The sequence below is a fragment of the Gallinula chloropus genome (genome assembly GCF_964237585.1).
Source record: "Gallinula chloropus genome assembly, chromosome: 2".
NCBI classification, from domain to species: domain Eukaryota; kingdom Metazoa; phylum Chordata; class Aves; order Gruiformes; family Rallidae; genus Gallinula; species Gallinula chloropus.
In genome coordinates this window covers 154761129-154788477 of record NC_140086.1, presented here as the reverse complement: position 1 = coordinate 154788477, position 27349 = coordinate 154761129, and the positions used below count along the sequence as shown (strand labels likewise).

Genomic DNA, 27349 nt, shown 5'->3' with positions numbered 1-27349 from the left:
GCTCAAATACCTCTGTAGACCAATTAGTTTTCCTGTAAAATTTTATTCTTCATTTAAAAATGGGGATGGTAGGGCTGAGTGGTGAGGTGAGAATAAGTACCCTGACATGTGTCAAGTAACAGGGCAATGTAAAGCAGATCCAAAGCATTACAAGTGACTTTTTGTGCACAAGCTACTTCTCAGGTAGGACTTTCCTTGCAATGATGTCAGGTACTGAGAGCTTCAGGTGCACTATTACGTATGTGTATGTACAGATAGGGACAAGGAAGAGCGTATTTGGAAACGTGGGTCTTCAGCATCTCTTCTATCTGTCTCAGTTTCCTTGTCCATTGACTAGATATAATAGCTTGCCTGTGTCATAACATTCAAAATATTTAAATTAAAAGAGGGGTTTTTGTTCCCTGAGTGAGAATGAGCTGCATTTTTAAAACAGACACTGCAGAATCACCAGATCTATCTACACTTACAAAATGAATGGGGCCAACACTGGAGCCTGGGCCTGTCCCTGGTATTTCTTACGGTCTCTGTTGACCAGTCCTCACCCAAACACTGCCCAGGCACCACTGGGAAGTTAGCAGATGCCAAACACCACTCACACAAGGTTGCATGAGTCTGGCCACCCTGTTTTGGGGGTTATGGAGTTCAGGGAGCTGGACCAGAGTGTTACCTCTGATCTCTTTACTGATAGACTGTTCATTCTAGAACTCATTTGCTTTTTAAATAATGATCCTACAGTAAATGGGGTGAAGCAGGATCACATTAACTGAATAAATGGCCTGGGCACGTATCACAATTTCAACACTTCCTGACAGTATTAATGCCTAACAGACTCTATTTTCCCTAAGCCAAAACAGCAATGAACTGGAAGAGGCCTACTTGTAATATAAGTAAATTTGACCCAGACTTCACCAAAATGCAGTAAGCAAGGTATTTCAGCTGATTCTCAAGCTTTTTCAGGAGCTGCTCAGAGCAGCTCTGCATACTGATTCCTGATCTCCTTCAAGTTCTGATGAAACTGATGCTCTTGAGGCTTCTGTGTGTCATTACACCTGGAGTTACTGAGAGCGGGGCCTGCCTTTTCCTAGCCTTTCTGACTGTCCCCACCTCAAAGACCTCACAAAGCAAACGTACAAAGCAGAACAACTAATACATGTTAAAAAAAACAGTCCTGAGGATCATAAAGGAACAGAGGGGCAACTACGAGAAGCAAAACAGCCACTGTCACAGCAGGCAAACTCCACATACAGCAAGCTGCATGGCTGCATGCCACTTCAGTATTGTGCAAAGGTGCCCTTCTCAGATGAGCACAGGTCACAGCAGCTCGTCTTCTACCCACCAGTGCTCAATCCACAGTCCTCGTCATGTTCAAGGCTGCAGACTGCATTAGCAAAACCTTCCTGCAACTGCCAATTAAAACTGGTTTTCTTAAAAAGTATTCCACGTGGAAATTTCACAGATAATATTTTCTCAAGAAGATGAGCATCAAATGCCTTTAAGAGGATTTTTTTTCATTCTTCCCTCAAAATTAAGAAGAACATTTTGGTCTCAATGGCAAATATCAAAGTGTTTAATTAATATTCTTATCCTTTCTCTGTCAAGTAGACATTGCTGGATTCAGCCCAAATCCCTGTGTCCAGCAAAGCCTGAATTATCATCAACAACCTGACATGACTATCTATGGCTTTAGTTCTGTTGTGCTTAGCCAGACTTCTCTTCATTTTACAGTTTTTATAGTTCTTTCTATACATTTTTTCCCTGCCAACTCTCCTTACTCCACAGGTCTTGTAGGCATATTTTCCTTCCTTTATTTTCTCTCTGAGACATACGGAGACTCATACCCTGCAGTGGGACAACATACACACAGAACTGTTACACTTCCAGCTCCTCTGAGTCTGCCAGCATGGAAGCTCACTCTGTGATACAGGTCATCTCTGAAACAGGGAAAGCTTGAGCCTAGATGGATGCTGTGAATCATTCCACGGAAAATCCCATGACTTTTCTATTAAGATATGTATTCTTCATACTTGAGCTAGCAGAAGGAGTGAGACTTGAATTTTGGCTTTATTGAAAGGCTCTTTGCAGATATTAGGGGCTTGTTTGTGCTGAGGTAATGTAAAATTCTTTTCTACTTCAGCAGATGGGGAGTTGAGCTGTAAAAGCAAAGTGATACCTGCAGTGATGAGGAGCTTAATGCAGAGCTTCCTACAGTGAACAGTCTTGGGGACTCCTCTGGTGATGGGTTGCATGGCTGGTGCTAAAGATTTGCACCAAACAAAAAATAATCATTGCTTTGAAAGGATGAAAGCATTTAAAATTCTTTTGGATAATAATATTAAGAGTTCACAACATATGCACACACAAGGATGGGAAGGAAACGCAAGCAGAGGAAGGTGATGTGTCATGAGGAAGGTCACAGTAATGATGGGTCACAAGACCCACCTGGCAGCGTTGTGACTGGGGCTGCCGTAACACGACAAAGCTGAAGTAACTGCTGGGGGGCCCTGTAAAGCCAAGCATCACCCAGCCACCTTTTCCAGTAAGGAAACTCGTAGAAATTTTGGCAGGCACCTACCATGGTGTGAAACGACCTCCACCCCAGAGCACAGCACAAACATATGGTTGTGACACATGCAACACCGCGGCGTTGTATCGGCAATACCTGGCAATGTCCTTTGAAAGATTAGCTCGTGTAAGATGGCACAGTCAGAGCCACACAACTTCAAAAGCAGCAGTTACAACAGCAACAACTGTACATCAGCCCTGATGGACCGGGCATTTCCTACAGAACTCTTTTACCTATTGCCAGCGTTTTTTCTTTAGTACTTGTTTAAAGACTAAAGGACTTTCCCCTCATTATTTTCTCATATTGTACAAGGTATTCTAACAGCTGCTGGAAGCCCAATACCATGTTAACAATACGTAATTTAGTAAATATATGCCCATATTGACACCGAAAGAAAACCTGAGATTGCACCACCGTACTGTGTGTTTTTATTATACTGTAAGTACAGTTTCAAACATAATAGGATTTATTCATAGCATATTTACTCCGCTGAAGTGAGCATAAATATGTAAATGTCTGAGGCTTAGGCTGGGAATTGCCTACTGCTGCTTTCAAGTCATGCAGCCCTCTCCACACTCTAAATGCAGGCTGACAGCAGAAACGGCAGAACTGTACTTCCAAGGAAAGTATTACAGAAGGATCAAGCTTGCATATCATTACCTTACCCCTGACTTCTAATACAGAATGACAGTGGACACACAGTTGTAGCTTTCACACTACTTTAATGGAACAACTACACAGAGCGAGGGAGAGAGCACACGTTGCTGGCTGGGGCAGCTCCCTCCGGAGTGTGATGTGAGGGAAGAAAAATCCCTTTTTGTAAGATATCATTCAGATGTACAAAGCAAAATAATTTCGTGTTGAGGTACATGTAAGAGAAAGGGGCTGATTTTGTTCCCAAGTTGTCAGGGAAGGGGAGGACAGGAGAGTGCCAGCTAGCAGCATGCAGCAAAAAGCCTTTTTCTGAGAGAAAGAAGCATGAAGTACAAGTATGTGGTGGGCAAGTTACTCTGCTGAAGCCAGTGGATGCAGCTCTGTTGGCTTCTCTGGAGTACGAACCATGAGAGACCTGCTTCAAAGGCTTGCAGGCAGGAGAGGCTACACCAAGGTGAGGGAACTCTATATGGGGTATATTAAGGTGAGGGACCATGCTTATAGCTTTCTCTGAGGCAGAAACCTCAATCAGTTTTCAAAGCTGCAAATAAATAAGTAAAAAGACACAGCAGAAGAATTGCTCACGAGGCAATTACCGAAGGGCAGCTGGAGCAGGAGAGAATAATCCCAGCTTCGCAGTTGGGATTTCAGGCCTATCTGAGTCTTTAGGTGTGTACCTTTTCATTCACACCTTTCCACTCACTCACTGATCCTGTGCCAGGTACTTTTTTAAAAAAGAAGTGAATCAATTGCCCACGAAAGGTGTCAGATCATTAACAATGGAAATGAAATCCCCTGGTTACCCAACAAACGGGCCAGGAGCCGCACTACAAACTTCCGCTCACCGCAGAGGCAATTTGCCTCTCGTGTAACCTGGAGGGTATCTCTCATTATAATTGCTACTCGGTCCTGGCTTGAATTGCTCCAAGCACTTCTAATACAATCTGATCCCTTCAGACCCTGCTTTACTGCCCTTGTTCAAGCATGAAGAATTCAAGCTGGAACAGGTGCAGAGCAGGATGATTAATACAGGCTGGGGAACAGGGAGCCTTTCACAAGCAGAGCTGCCAACGCTATCAATTTATGTGGTAGACAACTGCTTTGGGCAGTAACCTACTGGATTTCCAGTATCTGGCAGCTTAGGTTCTTGGGTGCCTGGAAATTCAGGAGAATTTCACAGAGAACACACAAAGCAACTTGAGGTGGAATGAACGGTGAGTCTGATACGTTCCCGGTCCCCAAAGCGTTACAGAGTCAATTTGTGGTTGTTACTTCTGGACCTGCAAAGACAGAACAGTACGAGGGGGGCTGGGTTTACGTAGTGCAGTGAAGGCTGACATGGGGACAGAATGTCCAGGAAGGAAAAACACTGGGAAGGAAGAAATGTGACTTATGCTAAAAGATAATATCAGCACGTAAGAACAAACACGTATGGACTGGCCTGGGATACAGCCCCACTGTAAACTGGAACATCTCAGGTAACTATTTGCATAAGGACATTGCACAACAGCCGCCTTCTAAGGGAGCAGGAGGGAACAGCCCAGCTTCTCCTAAAAAAAAAAAGCTTGATCCTTTATGGAAGGATACTATTAAAACAAGTAATTTTAGCATTAGGGATTAAATCTGCTAAATCCAAATATCCTGTCCTGTTTTCCATCTTATAGAAGCCCTTATGTGCCTTTCTCATAAAATCCATATGATCTTCTCTTCTTTCTCTGGAATTTCCTCTGTGTTCTTCTCCACTGAGCATTAGCAGCAGTATTGTTTTCTGTTTTCCAGTGTGTTCATCCTACATTAAGTGCCAGTTCTTAGCCTTAATTTCTTTGCATGTTTTCAGCTTACATGTCTTTATATCACACAGATAAATTACTAGAGATTTTGGCATCATTTAGCTTAGCTGACAACACAGTCATTAAAAGAACTGTCCGGAAATTATCTGCCTCCTTCATTTTCTTCTATTGTATAATCCCATTTTTCTAAACTTTACAACATAATCACAATTGTAGCCCTCTGAGATTGGCAATGAAATAATCTCTTTTATGGCCATGGCATCATGGAGTCACTGGAAAATCTCCTGCAGATCAGAGGCTAAATTTCTGCTTGAGCTGAGAGCTGGTGCATTGTGAATAAAAACTATATAAATCCTATTAATTTCACCCAGTGAAAGCCACTGGTGACATTCTTCCTGCTATAACCTCCCTTATAAAAGTGCATCTGAATCTTTAATGCTAAGGCATGAGGAAAAGACAACAACCTAGAACTTAAAAAATAAGGTCTTTTCAATTAACGATTTAAAAACAGGGGAAGGCACCTTATGTACATTTTTCTTATCTCCCAGATAAAGACCTCCTGGGTAAGCTTGGCAAATCCTTATCTGCTAGATAAAGGACCACTATGATGGGCCTTATCGCTTAATTAAATCCTAGTACTATGTACAATGAAGTCAATAATTTGTTATACAAGATAGCACTTCAAGCTGGGGCTGCATTGGCTAATGCATCTCTATCCGTTCCCTGCACCATGGCACGCTGTAACGGGTCGTGTTCCATAACCCGCTCCTGGGCTGCAAGGAACTCATTACAGCAAAGGTGCCCAGATTCATGTGGAGGGGCTGTGATAAATAAATCTGTTGGATCGACTAGATAAACTAAGGTCCCTGGATGACACTGGCTTGATACGTAGGGTCTAATTCTGTCAGTCTTCCTTGTAAGGAAATGAGGTGAATGTGAAAGGTTTGTGGATTTTGGCCCAAATAATACACTGATGTTGTCAATCACTATGATGGAAAAATAGTATAACCAAACTTAATGTTAGAAGATGTTGTGAAACCCGTGGAATAAAGACAACTACTGAAAAAAAATACATGATAAGGTCTATATTTTACTCATTAAGGTTCATGTCACTCAATACATTTACATCCACGTGTATTAGGGTGAAAAAAGAAACTGGTCAACAATAGCTATAGCAGCTATCACCAGGTATCATGCTGGCACAAGGTCTTCCTGAATACTAAACCCAGTCCAAATTATTCTCTTTCCACACAGACAAACATATTAGCATAAAGAAGTCTAATAATTGCAATGCTTCATTTCACTAATTGGCTTATTGGTAATGTGCTAGAGTGATCTGTTCCTGAGTTTGTTTGGCAACAACACTTTTGTACAGATGGATAATCCATAAAATCAGGTGCATTGTATCTCTGAGTCTCTGAGGGACACCATCAGAGCCTAAACCCGTTACCTATTAGGCTCAGCCAACACAGAAGTGGCTTGATCCTGCAATATGCACTGAAGCTGTAAAAGCCAGGAGTCTTTTCCTGGTAAACGCCTTAGACTTGAGATCCGCTACCGGCTCCAATCTTGCTCAGCACTATCAAAATAAACTCTGTGGTAGTGATTTATTTCCTTTCACTTTTATAAAGACAGCTGTCCCTTAGCTAAGAGCCACTCTTCAGCCCATCTAATAAAACTAAAGGGAGGAGGGTCACACAATGAGTTTAGATTAAATATTTAATCTTTTGGCCAACCAGAGCTTGAGAACATTTATTATTTCCTTAGAAAGACTCCCTGAGGAGTGTCTGAGCAGTGCTACAACACTGCTGTCTGTCCGCGTAGGATGCAGCATCAAAACTCTTGGCTGCTCAGTAAGACAAAAGGTCCAGATGCAGATCTTGCTTGTACTGAAGATGGTGATTCCTTTGAAGTGTGTTATCTTTACTTGTTTATGCTAATAATAAGCAGAGACAACACCTGGCCACCAGGATAAACAGAAGTAACCATAAAATGATTCTAGATTATGCCAACCAAAGTCATCCTTGTTAGGGCTATTCTATAAACTCAGCATTTCCACACCATTTCCTGGGTTTGTTACAACCACATTCATGTTTTCATAAAGCTGAGGGCACAAAAACTGCTCCCAGGAACCACTGGTATCAAGGCCGGGCTATATAGTCTCTAAGTTGCTAGAGCTGTGTGCAGGAGTTCCTGGATTTCACAGCTGGGTACTTCGAGCAAATTGTACTCCTTTCTGTGCGTGGTCCCCAAGGATTTCCCCATAAATGCATAGAACTACTTCTCACATGTCTGGCAAACTCCTCCTGTACACTTGCCAAGTTTTAAAGGGCAAGGAATCAACAGCTGATAATTTATGCCAGGAACCTACAATGATCCAAATGCACCCCTTGTGTAATTCTGGTAAAGCCAGCAGAGTTCCAGGGGAGAAGTTGTTGGCTTAGCAAAGTAAATTTTCACTGACATTTGAGGAATGCACAGTATCAATTAAAGCAGAGCTAATTATTGCTACTATTATTTGCATTGCAGTAGTTCCCAGAGGCTTTTAACAGGATTATAGCCTTCTGGTACAAGAAGTTCTTAGGAACGTAAGCTCTGGACTGGAAGTCCACATACAATAGCTGACATTTGCTACCTGTGCCCAACGGATCTCTGGTCAGTGTGGCTCCACAGAGCATGGGGCTTTGCTTGCAGGTGTGGGGCACAAGCTCTGCTTGTGATGCTCTGAGGTTTTCCAAGAGCCATCATATGACTCTCTGCTCTTTATAGAGCGGAAAGGGCCAGCCTGGCCTGTGTCCAGAGCGCAAGTTCTTCCCAAAACTCAGCATTCAGGCAAGGCCAACGATGCTGTGCATCGGTTCCTTGTGAGGAGACCTTGGGAAACACTCCTAACTTTTACTTATTCTGATATGTTTATCATGGGGTACCCTTTGCCTAAGAATGGGCATCTTAGACATTTACCACTATATTCTGAGATATCCATGACAGGAAGGATTGCCTGACATTTGTCAGCTTCACCGCGATTCCCCTGCTGCCCCACGCTAGATGGGCTTCCTGGTGAAACAAAGCAAATCTCAGACAATAAGACTTCCAGCATTCATCCTGGAAAACAAGTAATTACATAGAAAATGCTTTAAAACTTGGATTCCTCTGGTGTTTCTTGATTTCTTTCCCCTAGACCCCTAAATTACATCGCAAGGACCGGCATCCAGGGCAAAACCCAGACTTCTGCTTGCATTAAAGCTACAGCCCAAACCTCCCTGAAGCCAGTTGGAGCTGGTAATAGTTTATGTATTCTACTCTATAGTTCAACAATACAAACATTCTGTTGAGATTTTGGTCTTTGGTGGGTGACCAGCTTTGTAGGGACTCCCCATGTGACACATTGCTAGTTTAGCCCATTTCCCAGCACAGAAGTTCTCCTGTTCTCCACCCCAGCAGCTGTTCCCGGGGTCCTTAGGTCAGGTTGCTCTAGAGAAATTAGAGCTGTAATAAGATGCATCAAGTGGATTGCAGACAACAAGGCAGATCAGCTGCAATAAGTGGATAAATAAGTAATAAGAACGACAAAGGAAACAGAAAGAAAAAAATACGGTCATAAAAGTTGATACACATAACCATTGCCTGCAGCTCTGAAAATGTAGTTAGAACTCAGGCTATAAAACACTGTTCCAAGTTTATCACACCAGTGGTTTTCATATATTTTAATTGTTTTACTCTCATATCGTTCTCTTTCCTGAAGTAAGATATTTATTAGTCCTTAAAGTCTTTCTCATTTCCTCTGCCTTTGCCTTTCTGAGGAACATGGCAGAGAAAGCGCCTTTCACCTGTTGATGCCTTTAAGAGCTACTGCTGCTCCTAAGATGTCTGCCACTCTCAACAGGTCGTATAAATCAGACCAAGTGACAGCTGCAAAAACATGAATTTGCTTTTGCACCCCTCACTTATACACTTTAATTCCAGATTTTCCTATCATCAGGTGTGACAGAACATTTGCTGCATCACAGGATAATGCTGAAACAACCCAAGATCTGTTTAGTGTCTGATTTGGAGGCACTTGGCCGAAGACAGGCTTAACTTTGAATGTAAGACAATGCCTTGGAGTTAGCTGACACTTTGAGAGGAACCCACACTGGAGCAGGTGGATGCCATGAAGGAGTCTGTGACCCCATGGGAAGCCTGTGCTGGAGCAGGCTCCTGGCAGGACCTGCAGCCCATGGAGAGAGGAGCTCTTGTAGTTTTGCATGGTTGGGTTCTGGAGGAGGAGGGGGGCTGCCGGGGTGGCTTCTGCAAGAAGCAGCCAGAAGCTCTCTGCAGGCCCCACAGAGCAACCACCAGCTGGCTCAAGTCTGGAATTGTTGCTGATCAAGGCTGAGCCCATCAGCGATGGTCACAGCGCCTCTGGGAATTCCATTTAAAAGAAAAAAACTGCAAGCAGCTGCTTTTTGCCCCCAGAGATGGGAGTGAGATGTAAGAAACTGTGCAGACACCAAGGCCAGGGAAGGGGGGAGGAGGTGCTCCAGGTGCTGTAGAGAAAGATGCCCCTGAAGCCTGTGGAGAGACCCGTGGTGGAGCGGATGTTCCCCTGCAGCCCATGGAAAAGGCCGAGACCCCCACCTGCAGTTTGTGGAGAGGCCCCATGCTGGAGCAGGTGGGGACATACAGGAGACGCTGTGACCCGTGTTGGAGCAAGACTCTGCCAGCACTTGCAGCCCGTGGAGACCCAGAGATGAGCAAGAGAGAGGTCTCTGCTGGAGCAGGTTTGCGGCGGGGGCTGGGAAGGGTCCTTGTGACTCCACGAAGGACCAGGCTGGAGCAGTCTGGGCCTGAGAGACTGAGAGACATTTTATCCTTTCTGATTGCACCCCGTAGAAGTGCCCCACGCTGGGGCAGCTGGTGAAGAGCTGAAACCCCGTGGGAAAGGACTCACATTGGAGAAGTTTGTGGAGGACTGTCTCCTGTGGGTGGGACCCCACGGTGCAGCAGGGGAAGGGTGTGAGGAATGCTCCCCCTGGGCCAGAAGGAAACCCCCATTCCCCCAGTCCCTGCCCCTTCCTGTGCCACGGGGCGGGGGAGGGAGAAGGGAGCAAAATCTTAACTGCAGTGAGGTCCGCGAAAGAGGGAGGGGTGAGGTGAGGTGTTTTAAGGTCTGGTCACACTTCTCATTACCCGACCCTAGTGTCACTGGATGTGCAGGGCAGTGTCATAAATCAGAGAGTTTTCTTTCCTTTATTCTGTGTTGAGTCTGTTTTGCCCATGACACTAGTTGTGGAATGGTCTCTCCCTGTCCTTATCTTGACACTTGCCTCTTGATATATATTTTCTCCCCTGTCCAGCTGTAAAGGTGTGATGGAGCAACTTTAGTGGGCATCTGGACTCCAGCCAGGGCCAAACCACCACAGGAGCCAATGTTGGAGCAGGTTTGCTGGGAGGACTTGTAACCTCATCAGGGACCCACTCCAGAGCAGTCTGGTCGTGAAGGTCTGCACCTTGTGGAAGGGTCCCATGCTGGAGCAGTTAAGGAAGAACTGCAGCCCATGGGAAGGACTCACTTTGGAGAAGTTCATGGAGGACTTTCTGCCGTGGGAGGGACCCCAGGCTGGAGCAGGGGCAGAGTGTGAGGAGTCCTCCCCTGAGGAGGAAGGAGTGGCAGAGACAATGTGTGATGAACTGATCTCAACCCCCATTCCTGTCTGTTTGGGAAGATGGGAAGGGTGGGGGGTTAAGATTTAGTTTTGATTTCTCATTATCCCACTCTGAATTGATAGGTAATAGATTAATTTTCCCCAAGTTGAGTCTGTTTTGCCCATGATGGTAATTGGTGAGTGATCTCTCCTTGTCCTTATCTCAACCCAGGAGCCTCTTGTTATATTTTCTCTCCATGGAATCAAGAGTATTATCTATTAAAGAGCAGGGGAGAGTTGTTAATGAGAATGTATAAATCTTGGGTAAATGTTGGATATAAATATGCAGTTTAAGCTGTAAGTGTTGGTATGAAGGGATTTCAGAAATGAGAATTAAAAAAATAGAAAATATATACATGTATTAAATTATATGGATCCTGAGCATGTAGCATTGAGTACAGGTTGGGAGTTTTTACTACAGAATCCAGAGCATCCATAGTTTCTGGAATTTGAAAACTCATGGAAAATCCTAAGTGCTGGCAAGCAGTCACTGTACCTGTCTCTGTCATCATGGTTTAGGTTCCTGTTCCACAGCTGCTGATGTTCAGGATGCTATGCTAAGTGGCTGAAGGGTCTGTACATTAACAGAGCAATAGGGGACTATCCTGCTATTCCTCTTTGGCATCGGATCGCTGTTTAAGCAAATGGTGACTTGATTTGTGTTTGGACTGTCAGTCATAGAAATCAAATCACCTATTAAAATGAGCAAAACCATAAAGCATAAAGTACCCATAAAACAGTCTCCTACATATCCAAATGCCACAAAGATGCTCATTGTGAATAATGCTTAGGTTTCATGTGTTGTTTCCCAGCCTCGAAGAGAAAGGATACAGAGAACCATGACAAGAGAGCTGTGAATTGTAACAGGCTGCTTCCGAGACTGGCTGAGACTCACCCCACACACTTCTGCTCCATCCAGCTTTGAAGAGTCCAGAAAACTCCCTCCCTTGCTCGGAAATCCTTCTGTGTGTCAAACCAGCTACCAAAACCAGAGACTGGTACCAAGGAGCAATGGCTGAAGACCTGGTCCCGCTGGTATCATCAACAGTAATAGCGTTCACTCTACTTACCACCTCCACATAAGGCAATCAGAGCTGGACTGATGGACCAGGTATTAAATTACCAGCGAGCATCGTCTACTGATGGTCTGTTCCCTAAATTCAAGTCTGAATTTGGCTGCGAGTTTGTAGGAATATGCAAAGAATAAATCTCTAGCTGTACAGTTGTGAAGAAAACCTAAAAAATGAGACCAAATGCAATGCAGAGATAAGTCTGCAGGGAGCGGGGAACAAAGTGACATGAGAACTTCCCTATTCTCATAGCGAGGGTTTAATCAGATAACGCTGATAATTTAAATACTAACATTGTTAATTATTTCCATGAGGACTTGTCCACTTGGGAAAGTTTTGCCGTTTACTTGAACTAGTCTCGTTATAGTAGGCTCTGTTAAACTGTTTCAGATTAGATTGTGCTTCTTCCCAAGTAGCATAACCTAAAAGCTTGTTTTGAATCAAGGCACAATTTCATCCCATGTTTAACCCGGTCTGTGCAGAACTGCCAAAGTCCTGATTCCTCTGGTAAAAGCAAAACTAGGAAAAGGTGAGAAGGAAACTCCAAAGGAAATCTTTTTTTTTTTTTTGTGAATTACTTATCTGTGGTATAAGCAGTCTAAACGGACCTACTGTGCAGCCACAGGTCACCTGAAAAGGAGACGGGGACACAGATCTAAGCAGCCAGGAGTGAAATGCTTAGAGAAGGGGCTAGCAAAAGACTTTTAGCTTTCAGAAAAAAAATGATTTAGCACATTATGGTAGTGATCCTGTCATGTATGCACTGAGGTCAAGTTTGAGTGGGGAAGCGAGAACCACACAGCCTCAACAGTTTCATTTAAGATTATGCATGTGTAAGCCCCCTACAAAGTCAAGCCTTAAAAGATGGGGGACTCCAGACCCAACACAGCCCAAAACATCCCTTTCACAGTCTATTTTGATGAGGGAATAGTGTCCAGCCTCAGCAGGTCCACCAATGATACAAAGCTGGGAGGAGTAGCTGACACATGGGAATACTGCACTGCAATTCAGTGAGACCTGGACAGGCTGGGGAGCTGGGCAGTAAGAAGCCAGATGAGGTTTAATAAAAGCAAGTGTAGAGTCTTGCACATGGGAAGAAATAACTGCTTGAATCAGTACAGGCTGGGGGATGACCTGTTGGAGAACAGCTCTGTGGAGAAGGACCTGGGGGTCCTGGTAGATGACAGGTTGGCAATGAGCCAGCAGTGTGCCTTGGTAGCTAAGAGAGCCAATGGGATCCTGGAATGCATCAGGAGTGTGGCCAGCAGGTCAAAGGAGGTGATCCTCCCCCTCTACTCTGCCCTGCTCAGGCCCCACCTGGAGTATTGTGTCCAATTCTGGGCTCCCTGGTACAAAAAAGACAGGGATCTCCTGGAGAGAGTCCTAGAGAGAGGGCTACAAAGATGATTAAAAGACTGGAGCATCTCCCCTATGAGAAAAGGCTGAGTGAGCTGGGACTGTTCAGCCTTGAGAAAAGAAAACTGAGAGGGGATCTGATCAGTGTTTGTAAGTATCTCAAGCGTGGGATACAGAGGGAAATGGCCAACCTTTTTTCAGTGGTCTGTGGGGACAGGACAAGGGGCAATGGCCTCAAGCTGGAGCACAGGAAGTTCCGCACCAACATGCAGAACTTTTTCCCAGTGAGGGTGACAGAGCCCTGGGACAGGCTGCCCAGGGGTGATGTGGAGTCTCCTCTGGAGACATTCAAGACCTGTCTGGATGCCTCCCTGTGTGATTTGTCCTAAGGAACCTGCTTTGTCAGGGGGGTTGGACTCGATGCTCTCTGGAGGTCCCTTCCAACCTGTACAACTCCATGACTGTGTGATTTTAACAGCGCTAACTCATGGGATTTTGTTTCTCCCATACACGGGGCAGCTGAACTCGGGGGTTTAAGCCAGACTCGGGGCCTACTGAAGCCTCAATGCAGCCCAGGGCGAGCATTTCAAGTGGTGTGAGCTGCTTTCCGCTTTGCCAAGGGACATCTGCGGATCCCTGCCAGGGAGGGGCGGGAGCGCTGAACAGCAGCGCCGCCTCCTCCCCACTGCGTGCCCGGCCAAGCCAAAGCACCGCAGTCGGCTCGGCCGCCTGCGCACGCAGCCAGGCCGGAGCAGCGGCCTCCTTCAGGGCTGGAATATCTGTTTCCCTGCCAAGGGAAGGCAAGGCCCAGGCACCCCGGACACTCGCAGCGGCAAGAGAGGGCCACTCGGGAGCAACTCCGCGGCTCTCGCCCAAGGCGGCCCCGCGCTGCCATTGCTCCCGCCCGGCGCTGCTGCCTTGGCGCGCTCTGCGCGTGTGGGTCCCCGCCCCTTCGCTGGAGCACATGCGCACTCCCTCTCGGCCCGCCCCGCAGGCACGAGCGGGCGGAGGCCTTTCGGCGCATGCGCAGAGGGCGCTGACGTTGGCCGGCGTGCGGTGCGGCTGGGCCCTGGCTGGCCAACCAGCGGCGCCCGCTGCCCGCCCTCCCTCGCGGGGAGGGACCGGTCCTCCGCCATCCCATGATGCAACGCGGGGGCGGCGGCGACGACAGCGACGGTGGTGGCGGCGGCGGTAGCCGCCATGTTGTGATAGTTTGTTGTTCTCCTGCGGCGGGTGCGAGCGGAGGGGCGGCGGGAGGGCGAGCAGTCGGGCGCTGAATCCGAGCCTTTCCCCGTCCCCCCGCTCCCCGCCGGTCCTAGGGGCGGCACGGGGTCGCTGCTGGGAGCCGCCGCCGCCTGGGCGAGACGAAGAGCCATGGCTGCCGCCTTGGGTGGAGGCGCAGGTGGGTGCCGCGGCTCCGAAGGGCCCCGCTTGGGATCATGCGGGGGACTCGGGGTTCCTCGGCCTCGCCCGAGTGAGCGGGGCCGGTTGTAGCCGCAGCGCGGGGCCTGGTTGGGGGCGGAGCAGCTGGTGGGGCTGAGGGGGGCCGTGGCCTTGCCGGGCCTTCCTGGGGCGGTGCCGCTGCCGACCCCCGCCGCCTCCGTTTCCTGCCTGGGCGGGGGTAGCGGGTTCTGCCTGCACGGGGCTGCCGGCGGGGCGCGGAGTGGTTGGGCCCTGGCCTCCCGGGGGGGAGCAGGGAGCTCCCCTGGCACCGCAAGACCCCAGGGGCTTCTCTATTGCTCCTGGGAGCCGGCGTCGTGCGGCCCTTGGAATTCTTATCTCCCCTTTATCGGGACAAGGCCGGGAAGGGGCAGTAGCTTCATCACTCACTGTGGGTGTGGGACCTCCGTGTGGGTATTTAGAGACACTAATTCCTGTATTTTTTGCGGCTACAGTATGTGCCCTGTTTGAATAACTTATCTTTCATCTGGGGAGTAGTTCTAATTTATTTTACAGACTGCCCAGAAGCAGAAGGTCTTACTTGGAAAATCTAAATTGAAGTTAGTGCTTGACCCCAGGACTCTCAGGCGTGCCACTGCTCCTCTTCTTGACTAAGGACACTTCTCTCACAGCATTTTAAATGACAAGCTAAACTCCTCTGTAATTCTAAATGGTATATTAATCAAACTTTAAAATGACAATATTTGGTTGAGTGATTAAAAGAAAGACTTGCAGGGGTCATACGGTGGTGTTTGAGAGAGATGCAGTTAAGAAAAGATTTTTTTTCTGGTGCTCTGGGCCTTGCTTTCACTAGGAATAACAAGCTTATCTGATAAAGACTGGTCCGAGTTGTCAGTTGACCCACTTGTCCTTTTCTTTACAAAAGCTTGTGATGATTTTAGTCAGTGTTTGTTCTGTAAGTGTCACAGAGAAGAGTGTGACTTGACCTTGGTTATAACTCACCTGAGTGGTCAGGCTGTTCACCTTTGCTAGCTGAATTGGTAACGCAGTATGTAAACACAAGTGTCTTAGTGAAGTTAGATGTTACAAAGACTTTCCAAGTTTAGGAGTTGAAAGGTTTGGTATGATGGCTAGGAAGGAGAGCACTGATTGATAACATAATAAATATATTAATATTTCAGACATTGTTGTAATGGTGTTGAATATATTGTACCATTTAAATGACTTACAGAAACCTTGCTGACAGTTTCTGTGGTTCAGATCAGTTATTTGTGATGCAGAAGTAAACTTTGCACGCATGTTCTATCTGGAAGTTTTCCTCCAGTATGAGGATGGAGTCATTTAAAGAAAGTGACAGACAGCCTTCAACTAAGTGATGAAATCACAGTTTCAAGACTAGTGTTTTGTTGTGGGGTGCTGTTTTGTGTCTAGCTGTGTACTGCTATGTGGGCACAGGCAGTTGTTTGTTCAGCATTAACACTGTGATCGCCCATAAATGATCCTTGCCACGTATGAACAGTGTTTGCTCAGTCTAGATGATAACTGGGTAGCACGTGCCTGAATGAAGAAACCCAGAGGTGTCACACACTTGTGTTGGTACGAATAGCCAAGGACAATTCCTGGTTGAAGCTGTTGGATACACTTCTAAAACCCAGTAGAAAAGCCTGGAACTTACAGGAATGTTGTATGCAACTCCCTTTAGAAGGGGACTACTATCCAAAGTCAATAGCTGTAACAGATGGGAAAGGAGGCATACAGGGTGAAAAGTCCAGGACTAAGTGGTTGTTTGGTTTAAATGTTTTTTGCCAATTAAAAGTTTTAAACTGTTGGGACTTAGATTTTGGATCTTTTGGGGGGAGGAGAAAACAGCTGTAAAATATGGAGGTAACAGCACCCCAGTGTTTTCTTGAAGGTGAGGGGAGGCTGTAATGCTTGGTAAAGTAGTATGAGTAGGTCTTGGAAAAATAAATGGAGTGTTAATTTGATGGCATTGCAGGGTAGCAGTTGTCAGTGCAAGAGTTTTGACTTTGAAAGTTTAAATATTCTGTGAGGATCTGACACAGGGCTGAAAAATGAAATGTGAAATGTCTGTGTCGACTGATGTTTTACATATATTCCACAGGATGGAAGGAAGCTGATTTGTTTGTTGGACAGTTTGTGTGGTCTCATCACTCACATAATATTTTAGATTCTGGGGAAATACTGGCTTGAATCATAAGAGTAAAATATTCATATGTGCTTTTGTGACCAGGTACTTGAGTTGGTGCAGCTAAGCTTCCTAAGGATGAAGGTAAAGGCTCTTTTAATGATGGGCTCCACAAACATAAACTGCAAAGTTTTCAAGTGGTGGTCAGTGAGGTCTCTCAGGAAGTGATTCACAGCTTCATATTACTTCACTAATTCCTATGCATCCTGATTCAACTTTCTTCTAATTCTGGAGTGGCTGTATTGAAACACAGAAGTTAAAGGTGGCTGTGCTAGTGATTATGAGGGACTGTGAGGGCTTGTAGTTGCTCCTTAGTCCATTGACGTGGTTAGGACAATGGTTCCCAAAGTTTGAATCAAACTCTCATGCAAAAACAAAACCAGAGCAAGCACACTGAATGTTAAATTGATTTTACTTAGAGGGCAGCTTCAAGGAGGACAGAGGCCCTTCCTTCACAGGGAACCCCATGGACAAGACAAGGGGCAGTAGCTACAAGTTTCACCAGGAGAGGCTTCTGTGATCATCTGCTTGTAATGTAAAGTAACAACTGTGTTGTACAGATGCTGATTTTTATTTTACTGGTATTTTAAAATCTAGCTGTAAATTCATTATAGTAATCTCATTTAGGGAGAAATGGTTACAGGGTAGACAGCAGACCATGACTAAAACAAAGCAAGGAGCAGTTCTAGTCTTGATTGTCTACCATACTGAAGTACTACAAGTTTTTGGTCAGATCATTTCAGACCTCTGGTGAATTTGGTGGTCTAGAAGATTTTGAATGTAGATATCCATGGGGTGTGAATCACGACAGTGGATGGGTGGAGGAGGAGGAGCCAAAGAGGGTCCTATCTGTACGTGTCTACCCCGTGTTCCTGTCCTGTGCCGAGAGCAGCCAGATGGGTGTTTCTCTACCTCTGAGACTGTTACTTCTCCAGTTTGAACTTAAGTTCTCTCAATTTAATTTCATTTGCAGTAATCTGATGGCCACTGTTGTGCTCTCAGCAGTGTAGTGGCTTTAAAAAGTTCTAAAATTGTTGATAAAAAAATTGAAAACGTATACTTCTGTAACACCTGGACTCATATTACTGGTCACTGTAACTTATGTTGGAATACATACTGCAACTCCTCTTAAATATCGAAGTCCTGTGGAGTCTGCAGTATATCATCGTGGGCTATTGTACCAGCTAAGGACGTGCCAGAAAACATTATTACTTGAATGTGCTCATGACAGGCAGGTTTGCTCTAAAGCATAGCAGTTCTTAATCTCTTTGTGCTTCTTTGACAAGCTTTCACTGAAAGTCGCATTATTCTGAATGTTCTTTTCATTTCAGGTCCTCTAAATTAAACATAACCTGAGTATTGTTTGTTTTTACAAAAGCCAAACCATGCTTTATTTATGCTTTTAGGTCACATAGATCTACTTATCCAGAATAACTTAAGATGATGGTTGTCACTGACTTGACTGAAAAGCCTCCATATAAATAATGTGATTTGTCCTGTGATATAGTCTGTAGTAATGCCGACCTCAGTTTTACCTGTAACATTTGGTGGCTGTGGAAGATGGTGGAGAATTTCTGGAGAGATGTTTTCTCGTTGGTGTCCAAAGGCATTTGGGAACTGAGTTTATATGTATTTCCTTTAAAGCCTTGGCCTTCATTCACTGCTCAGCATTTCTATGAGGCAAGGACTATGACATTTGAAAAATACTTTTACAAAGCAATTATATTTTCAAATACAAGCAGACTTTGGAAATGTTTGGGCTTCTTTGTGGCTTGGTGGTTTGGTGTTTAGATTGAGGTTATATATAGATATATATAAAGATGGTATTTCTTTCAAGCACTGATTAGAGAGAGAACTGCAGTTCCTGACAGAATATAGTAATTAGATCTGTTCTTGGTTAAAAACTTCTGAGACGGTAAAAATAACTCCTGTAGAAATTAATTTCTGTATTTCTTTGAAGAAACTAAACAGTATCCTGTGGGAGTAATTTGGAAAGAAAACATGAAATACAGTAGTTGAGGGGCATGTTATGCAATTGTTACATTGTTCTAAGTACTTACTCACTGCTTAAGTCTTCTATGAGTAATTGTTTACGAATATAAGACTCCCATGATGTCTGTCCTTGAACTAAACTGTTCATGTTTGAGAGTGGTGTATTTCTGCATGTGTTTTCTTGTGCATAATGTAGCAGGAGTGAAAGTGATTTTTATGATGGGGTAGAGAGCTTCATTACTTGTAATAAAAGAGACTGGATTTGAAGTATGCTTCATGATGCTAGGTTTAAATCACAGACTTGTTTTCAGGAGTTCCTGTTGACCTTGTCCTTTCTTCCCTAGATGTTGTGTGATTTGTTACCACAGGTTTTCATTCAACTGGTGTTAATTCAACAGTTCTGTTGCCAGACTGTGTCTTAGGCATGGCTGCCTGTCATGAAACCTGTTACTGTTCTGTATCACGTAGCAAGAGATACTGAAATTCAGTTCACTTTTGGGTAGAAACGTAGGTCTCCTTTGAATTGTATGACATACCTATGTGTCCTATAACCTTTTGCAATGGAGTATGAGGAAAAATACTCCATAGAAATTAACTACTGCATGCAGATAAACTGGTAAGCTGTTTTTAATCTTGGGACTTGTGCTTGAAATTCTGTCAAGTTGTCACGTTGAGTGCTTTACATATGATGCCGGCGAATGAGATAGATCAAGATGGGCTTGTTATGTTCAGTATTAAATCTGTGCATAGAGAAGGGGTTTTTTTATGTAGTAAATGACACTCAAGTTTTTTTAATTTTTGTTTGTGGGTTTTTTGTTTGTTTTTTAAATAGCTCCCTTACCTGTTCTTCCCAAAAGCAATGAAGGTTGGTTACTTTGGGAAAAGACCTATTGAGCAAACAGTGTGTAATAATTTATTTTAATCCCTTGAACTATTGGATCATTGTGGAATCTCCATCTTGGCTTGGATAAGATGAAACCTTCGATGCTTTTCCGATGCCTGAAACAGTATGTTTGATATTCATGATAGTGTAATATTGAAGCAAACCCAGATGCAAGATTTTGAACTGTTAGGGTTTATAAGGCAGCCTGTGGTTAGTGGTCCAGAAAGTGTGCAGGTGCAATTGCAGGAAGACAAATGATGCAGTCATCAAATGTTTTTCCTAGTCAAGAAGTCTTGGCTATCTCACTGCAGTAAAATACTCCCTCTTAGCAACAGTTGCTATGTAGGGACTACCTTTTTAGGCTACGTTGGTACCATTTTAAGATGTTAAGAGCTCTGCAGTGTTCCTGCTGATTCACCTCCTACGTGTGTGAGACTTGACTGTAGCTTAGGACTTCCATTTTACATAGAAAATAATCAGTGGAGGTTTTATTGAAAGGGTATCCACAGAGTCCACAGAGTTAGAAACGGCCATCAGCACGGCCAAAGAGGAAATGTGGGTTGTATCTTGTGGGTTTCTAGTAGGGGTGATCTGTTCTTATTAAACAGGAAAAAAGATAACAGCTCTGGGTATATATCATAAAACTAAAAAATAAGCTGCATAGAACAGCTTATGGCCCTACTTGTGCTACACCAGGGTACACATAAAGTAAATAGGAACCCTTTACTGTGTGGAACCAAGCGTGACTGTCCTTATTCTGATTCACTGTTAGCAGAACAACCAGCATTAATCTCTGCAGCATCCTGCACTGTTTCTGTGGCTTTGGTAATGGCTGTTTTCATAGAGCTGCAGTAGGAAGAGCCAAGTCGTGGAATATTTGTTTTCCTGTATAACTGGTCTGTCCTGCTTCCTTATTCAGTTAGTGCTTTTTTGGTATTTGATCTACCTGTTGATACCCAGCTACGGGGCACATGTCTTGGTGAGCTTTGCGGTGAGAGCCTTGAATTGGAACAAGGAGCCATAGCCCTTGTGTTTCCAGTGCTAGCAACAGTTGCTATGTATGACTACCTTTCTGGCTGCACTGATGCTGCTGGAAGAAACACAAAACCTCTTCCAGCTCCTATAACGAACATTTTCCTGCTTAAAAAGCTTATGTTCATGGATTTCCACCCTCCCCCTTTTTCTGTTCTCACCTCCCACACAGTAGTACTGAGAACTATAAAAAAAATACTCTTGGGCTGTTGCTCTTCGTGGTTGTGTGCTGATGCTGAGTGTGCCTCTTTCTGTACAAATTAATGTTTTACAGACACTTAACCACACAAACATTGACTGATGAGCATTTCTCAAGGAGAAACATCCATAAATGTTGTACTGATTCTTGTTTACTTGTATTTTCCAATGTGCCAAGACAGGGAGAAGAAAAATAGAAATATGTGTAGTTTCAGAAATGGAAAGAAAACATGTTTCACTGAGGTTTGCTAGGTATCACATCACACTGCAGGTGTAAGGCCTGTTGCTGTTTCAGTGCTTGCTCTCTCACAAACAGTGAAGCTGCCAATGAATGCTGCTTGGAGATGTGTGATTCTTGTTGACCTCCTTTTCTAAAGGAGAACTGCAACCTGCGTTGGGCTCTGACAGCATTTAATATGTCAAAATTTGTAATGCTCATTGTCAGTGTCAGCTATCACTGAACAATCAAGCATAAAAAAGAATGTCTGGTTCCTTGTGTCCCAAAGATCTTTGTATCATGAGTGTGTTATGAGACAAGAGGAGAGGAGATGAGAACAAGGAGGTGGTGAGGACCAGTGGAAGCAGTTCTTAGAAGCTGCAGTCACCACGCATAGTTTGACCAGTCATTTCTGAGAGGCTTTTACAGAATGTCAGATTCACAGAACAGTAGGGCTTGGAAGGGACCTCTGAAGATCATTTGGTCCACCCCCTGGCTAAAGCAGGATCACCTGCAGCAGGTTGCACAGTATTGTTTGTGTCCATGTGGGTCTTGAATCCAGAGAAGGACACTCCACAACCTCTCAGGGCAGCCAGTCCCAGTGCTGCATCACCCTCAGAGTGAAAAAGGTGGAGGTTTTCTTCATGTTCAGACAGAACTTCCTGTGTTCCAGCTTGTGCCCATTACCCCTTGTCCTGTCACTGGGCACCATTGAAAAGAGTCTGGCTCCATCCTCTTGATGCTTGTTCTCTATATATTTTTTAATACTGATGAGATTCTACACCCACACCCACCCACCCACCCGCCCAACCCCCTTCCCTGGTCTTGTCTTCTCCAGACTAAACAGTCCCAGCTTTCTCAGCCATCTCCCTTGACCTGCTGGCTATGCATCCCAGGTTACAATTGGCCTTCTTGGCCATGAGGGCAGATTGCTGGCTCGTGGAGAACTTGTCCACCAGGAATCATTCAACTGGAGGAGGCTGTTGAAAAGTGCTTTGCATGGTTGTAGTTCAACTTTGGATTTTGGTAGGAGTTGCTCACAGATAAGGAATAGGATGTGAGAAATTTGGAGGGGTTTGAAGAGCTGGAGAGTTGAGGTTCAGGGCTACACTAGAAACTTGGACTTTCTTTTGGTATTCAGTGGCAGTAGTATTAGGTTAAAGCACTTTTATGGCCTGGAAAAGTACTGTGAAATACACTGAACAGCGTTTTCTTTTTCCTCTACAAGAGATCTCAACAGAGCAAAAGGATTTGGCATGTAGCTTTGTGTTTTCTGGATTAAAACCTAGCTGACATGAAGGTTTGTATGTGTAAGAATTGTGTGCTGAAGAGCTATGGTTTTGTCTTCAAGTGGTGCTGACTTGTTTACAGCTCTCTGGAGTTCTAAAAGTGGTGACCAGCATGAAAGGATGTATTGCATGTGAGCAGGCGCAATTTATAAAGAAGCCACTGTTTTCCTGATGATGGTCGCTGTCTTGACCTGTGTTAGTATGTGGACACTCAGAATTTGGGTTGCTGCAGAACCAGTGGCATCACCTTAAAAAAACCCGAACAAACCAAATGATGTTAGATTTGATTACATCAAGTTAGTGGATGACTGCAGTCATGCTCTGATATGTGTGCCCTTAAAATCACAGTGCGCTAAGATATCACTGCAGCCAGGTTTTGAATGACCATAAGGAGAGCAATGTTGGGGTTATTCTTTAATTAATTTTTTTTCCAGAGACCACAAAATTGGGTAATTTAGTGTTCAGGAGGAAGATAGTAAACAATTTGGCTTTCCCTTGTGGGTTAAATAGGAATTTGAACCGAAGAAGGTTGCAATATGTAGAAGTTTAAGCAGAGAAATGTAAGCCATCTGTTTGTTTCAATGGCATTGGCTCATGTAACTAGTTAAAATACAGAAGATTAAATATAAAAGTATCTGTTAGACATAAAGGGAGGAACCTGGTCAAGGGGAATTGTTTTTACCCACTGTTTCAGAACAAGACTTGTCAGGCTTGACTTGTGCTACACTGTGATTTATGCTGAACAGTCTTATTTTCATAGCTATTTATGGTGGAAATTTCTGGCTTGAAAGCTCTTAATTTAGTGACATTGCAAGAACTGAATTTCTTTTAATGTTTTTACCTCCTTTAACACCTGTATTTTGTTTCTATGAGGTAAGAAGTGAATTTGTCATTGCATGTGGGGAATATTCACTTGGTTGAGTTTAAAGAGCTGAAGACAGATTTGGTTTGAAGGTTCATTTTAAAAAAAACCCAACCAAACAACCACAAAGCAAAACAGCCACAACTAACACACCCCCACCCCACCCGATTTGATCTTTGGCATTGTACATGGTCAAAGAGTTGTATGCATGTAGGTCAGGAGAATGATCGGATATATGGCGTCTTGGTGATCACAGATTTGGACTGTAAGCCCTGGATTGCTCAACCTCCCGCGTTTGGCAGAGTCTCAAGCTGCAACCAGTTTCCCTGTGTCTTGACCCCACTTGTTTGACTCTTTCACATATTTTAATAACTTTTGTTAAAAACACTAATTCCAGGTGAGAATTCTCTGTTAGGCTGTAGCCACAGGTGGGAGAGTGAGCACTGAGTATTTCTGAAGGCATGTGCTTCCAGTTTACAGATGATCAGTTCTGGATGTTTGAACAAAGCATCTGAGCTTTGCATTTCTTTTGTAGATATATGGAAGTTTGAATTTTTTAAGTAGTGAAATTGTCATTTATACGCTGTGTTACGCAAGAGAAATTTGTCATTTAATAGGCAAATTGAGGGTATGTGTTGAGAGAATTGTACTGAGCACCAGTTTTATCTTGGAAGGGATATGCATACTCAGGTACACAGTGTAACCTGTCTCAATGATTTCTGGTGTGTTTAATGCCCTGGTTGAGGTAATTGAGGGTGGATTACACCTGACTTCTCTCTTTGTTCTGGGTTGTTGGTATCATCCTGCCTTGTGCTGACCTGTGGTTTACTCCTGTTTTTTGAAGTGCCTTTCCTGATTCAGTATGGGGTAGATAAACTTGTGGCCCCCAGGGCAAGCAGAGGTCTGGCAGATGCAGTTCCCTTCACCTCCATTGGGCCTCAGTTTCATGTATGTCTAGGGAGCTCCTGTCTCTGGATGACCTTCTTTGGCAACATTTCCCAGTGATTTATCTCATCCTCTTAGCTGTTTTCCTCAGGTCATCCTCACCTCAACAGTAAAAAGCGGGAAAACTGTGTAGTACATTGTTATTATTGTTGAAGCATGTTGGTGTTTACCAGTTTTCATCATGTTAAAATGGGAAGTAGAAAAAGATCTTTTTGCATCTTCTAAAAAACAATACCCTCCAAAATTTCCACCTAAATGGTTGCTTCAGAAAGCTTTCGCTCATTTCAGTATGAATTATTTAATATAGTCACCTTCTTTACAGATGACGACTTTGATCAGTTTGATAAGCCCGGTGCAGAAAGGTCTTGGAGAAGAAGAGCAGGAGATGACGACTGGGACAGGTAGGTGGGATATTTTCATGTTCAGTTTCTGTATGTTGAATTAACATTGCTCTGTTTTCCCATTCTGCATTTTGTATTCTAACCTTGAGTAGCGCACATGTAGATACTAATGAAGATGTTGGTTGTTACGTGTGTGTCAGCCGATGCTAGATTGTGCCAAACATACTTGCCTTGAGGAATATAGAGCGCTCTGTGAAGAGCTACCATTTAAAATTGAATAAATACAAAGTGTTTGTGGTGTGTAATTACCTTTGCAATTAACGTCCTGGTTTTCCTTGTAAATATTTAGAAGATCTCAATTGTTTAAGTAGTTAGCTTTTACTAGTACTTGAATTTGCTCTACTTAAATTTTTTTAACTGGATATGTAAATTCTTATCCTCAAAGTCTTACTTCACATTGCATTGGAGCTTAGGCTCCAATTAGGCTTCTGATGAAAAACTATGACTCCGGTAAAGATGTAGAAGTATGTCTGAATTTTGTTATGTTGGGGGAGAATAAGAGTGTGTTCTTGCCTGCAAAGGCACTCTAGTTGGGAAAGACTTGAATTGAGCTGATAGCTATGCTTGGCTGTTCTTTCTGGGTGGAAAATTTTCACTTTCTTGTGGGATTGCTTTTTTAAATTTTTTACTAACAGAGATAGTTGTTCAGACTTTGACAGTAGTTTTCACTGTAAAAATGGGAAAAAACATTCCAGACATATCTTTGTCTTTTCTAATAAACATTCAAGTGATTGTAGTAAACAAATTTTACCCTAAGTAGTTTTCCACTGAGCTGAGCCCTCAGAGTGAATCATCAACATTTATCATCATTCCAGAGGGATTAGTTTCTTCCTCTATGCTTTTCTGCTAGGCTAAGCAGGTAGTTTTCATTGCTCTAGGAGATGAGTAAGAGTTAATAAGGAATTTGGACAATAGCTTTAGTATACAGGGTGTTTTGCTGTATACTGGAGAGGGGTGTCTGTGCTCTCTCATGCCAGCGCATCTCTGTGTGGGTTGGTTGAACTGCATCAAGGGACTGATGTGGTTTGAGAGTAATTAAAATAACTTGTTAGGCTGCGTCACTACCGTGCTGCCTCCCAGCCCCAGCTCTGGGCATTCAGAAAAACAGAAGCTGATATTACAGGCAAATGGTTAGTATTAGAATATTTCCTGACCTTTTTACTGTGTTGTGGTGTGCATGATGTGAATAGGTGGGCTCTTAGATGCTGGCCAATCACAGGTGTTTTTAGCTGTCCTACTCTTACCACTTCAGAAAATTCAGAAGTCACAAACAGCTGTTGAATGGGAGGTTACAAGCTTATTGCTAATGGTAAACTCTCTGTGGCAAAGTTATTTTTATTGGACTTGAGAAAGGGTGCAGAGTATTGTGGTGTTTTGGCCCTGGCTGGAGGCCAGATGCCTACCAAAGTCATGCAATTACTCTCCTTTTCAGCTGGACAGGGAAGAAAATATATATTGAGAGGCTTAGGATTTGAGGTAAAGATGGGGCTTCAGCTCCTCACCAGCTGCCCCAGTGTGGGTTACTTTTATGGGGTGCAGTCATAAATCATAGGATGTCTCTCAGGGCCAGACGGCTCCAGCCTGATCTCACACAGAGTCACAAGCCCCCCTCAAACCTGCTCTGGCCTGGATAGCGCTCTCTGTGTCTCTTAGCTCTCTCCATGTGCTGCAGGTGCTTGCAAGTATACCTCAAGTATTTTCATTGAGACTTAGGATTGCATAAGGGTTTGCATTTAGAAAAAAGTTTTTGTTTATGTTTATTGTTAACTGTATGTAACTTAAGATGATTTAAAAAATTAATTTGTTTCCTCTTTAGTGGAATTGTATGGGAAGTAGCTTCAGGTGCAGAGCTGGACATTCCAGAGTTTCATCTTGATTATTTAAAAAAAGTTTTGGTTTGTTTTTTTCAACTGTATCTGATAGAATTTTATTTTCTTTGCCTATAGGTCTTCTCTTTGTTGTTCTTATATTCTTAATTCTTTTTAGATTGCCAAGCTGACTTTGGAATTGTTAAGACCTGTGGCTGGCTGGGCAACTACAAATGCTGTGCAAATGTGCTAAGTTGTTGCCTAGTAAATGCTTGATCTCACTACTGGCCTAATTCAGTATAGAACAGTTTCTTGAAGATGGAAATAAAGCTGAATTAACACAGTAGACTTGTTTTTTTATTAACCTTCGTGCTTTGTTTTGCAACCTAAATAACTTTTTTATGGAGAAGGGTGAAGGAGTTATGCTGCTAGTCATGCATTTTGATCTACCATCAGTTCTTACTGTGGTGCTACTTAACTGAGTCTCCAGTAATTTCAATAATTTTGAATGTCCAGATCTCTTTCCTATCTCAATTGCTGGAGGGTGATAACTGAGCATTGGAAGGTCCCTGTTATTTGGGAGTACAACGATAACATTGTTCTTGGAGAATTTTTCCCATTACTTTTTTTTAAAACAAATTCTTTTCCTGAAACACTTGTGTCCTTGCTACTGCTCATGTTTAATGAGGCATGCTTGTGAAATTGGAGGCCAGAAAGGGCCAGTCTGACGTCTTTATCACGGACGGTTAATTTATACATTTATATCTGTAAATAGCTCAAAGCTTGGCTTTGGGAAAAACATGCAGATCTGGTGCTACCCTGTGATATGACAGGGCAGATTTAGCCATTGACTTTTTCTGAAATTTGATTGTTCTGACCCTTCTCTGAATTTAGTTGTTTCTTTACACTGGCAGAGAACTTGCAATTTTTTGTTGTTCTTTTTCATGGTTAATTTCTCTTCCTCATTTGGTGAGCTGAATATATTCCATTTGGGGGAT

The 27349-nt window shown here is 43.8% G+C and overlaps 1 protein-coding gene across 1 annotated transcript in view; it reads left to right on the top strand.

The window, feature by feature from the left end:
* Positions 1 to 14491: 14491 nt before the first annotated feature.
* The window catches only part of RBM33 (RNA binding motif protein 33), a gene marked incomplete at both ends in the record, with an annotated part of 96529 nt that continues 83671 nt past the window's right edge, over positions 14492 to 27349 (top strand). Inside the window, 2 exons of the mRNA XM_084279730.1 lie at positions 14492 to 14519; positions 24465 to 24543. Coding sequence (XP_084135856.1) covers positions 14492 to 14519; positions 24465 to 24543 — 107 coding nt within the window. The remainder of the gene's footprint in view (positions 14520 to 24464; positions 24544 to 27349) is intronic.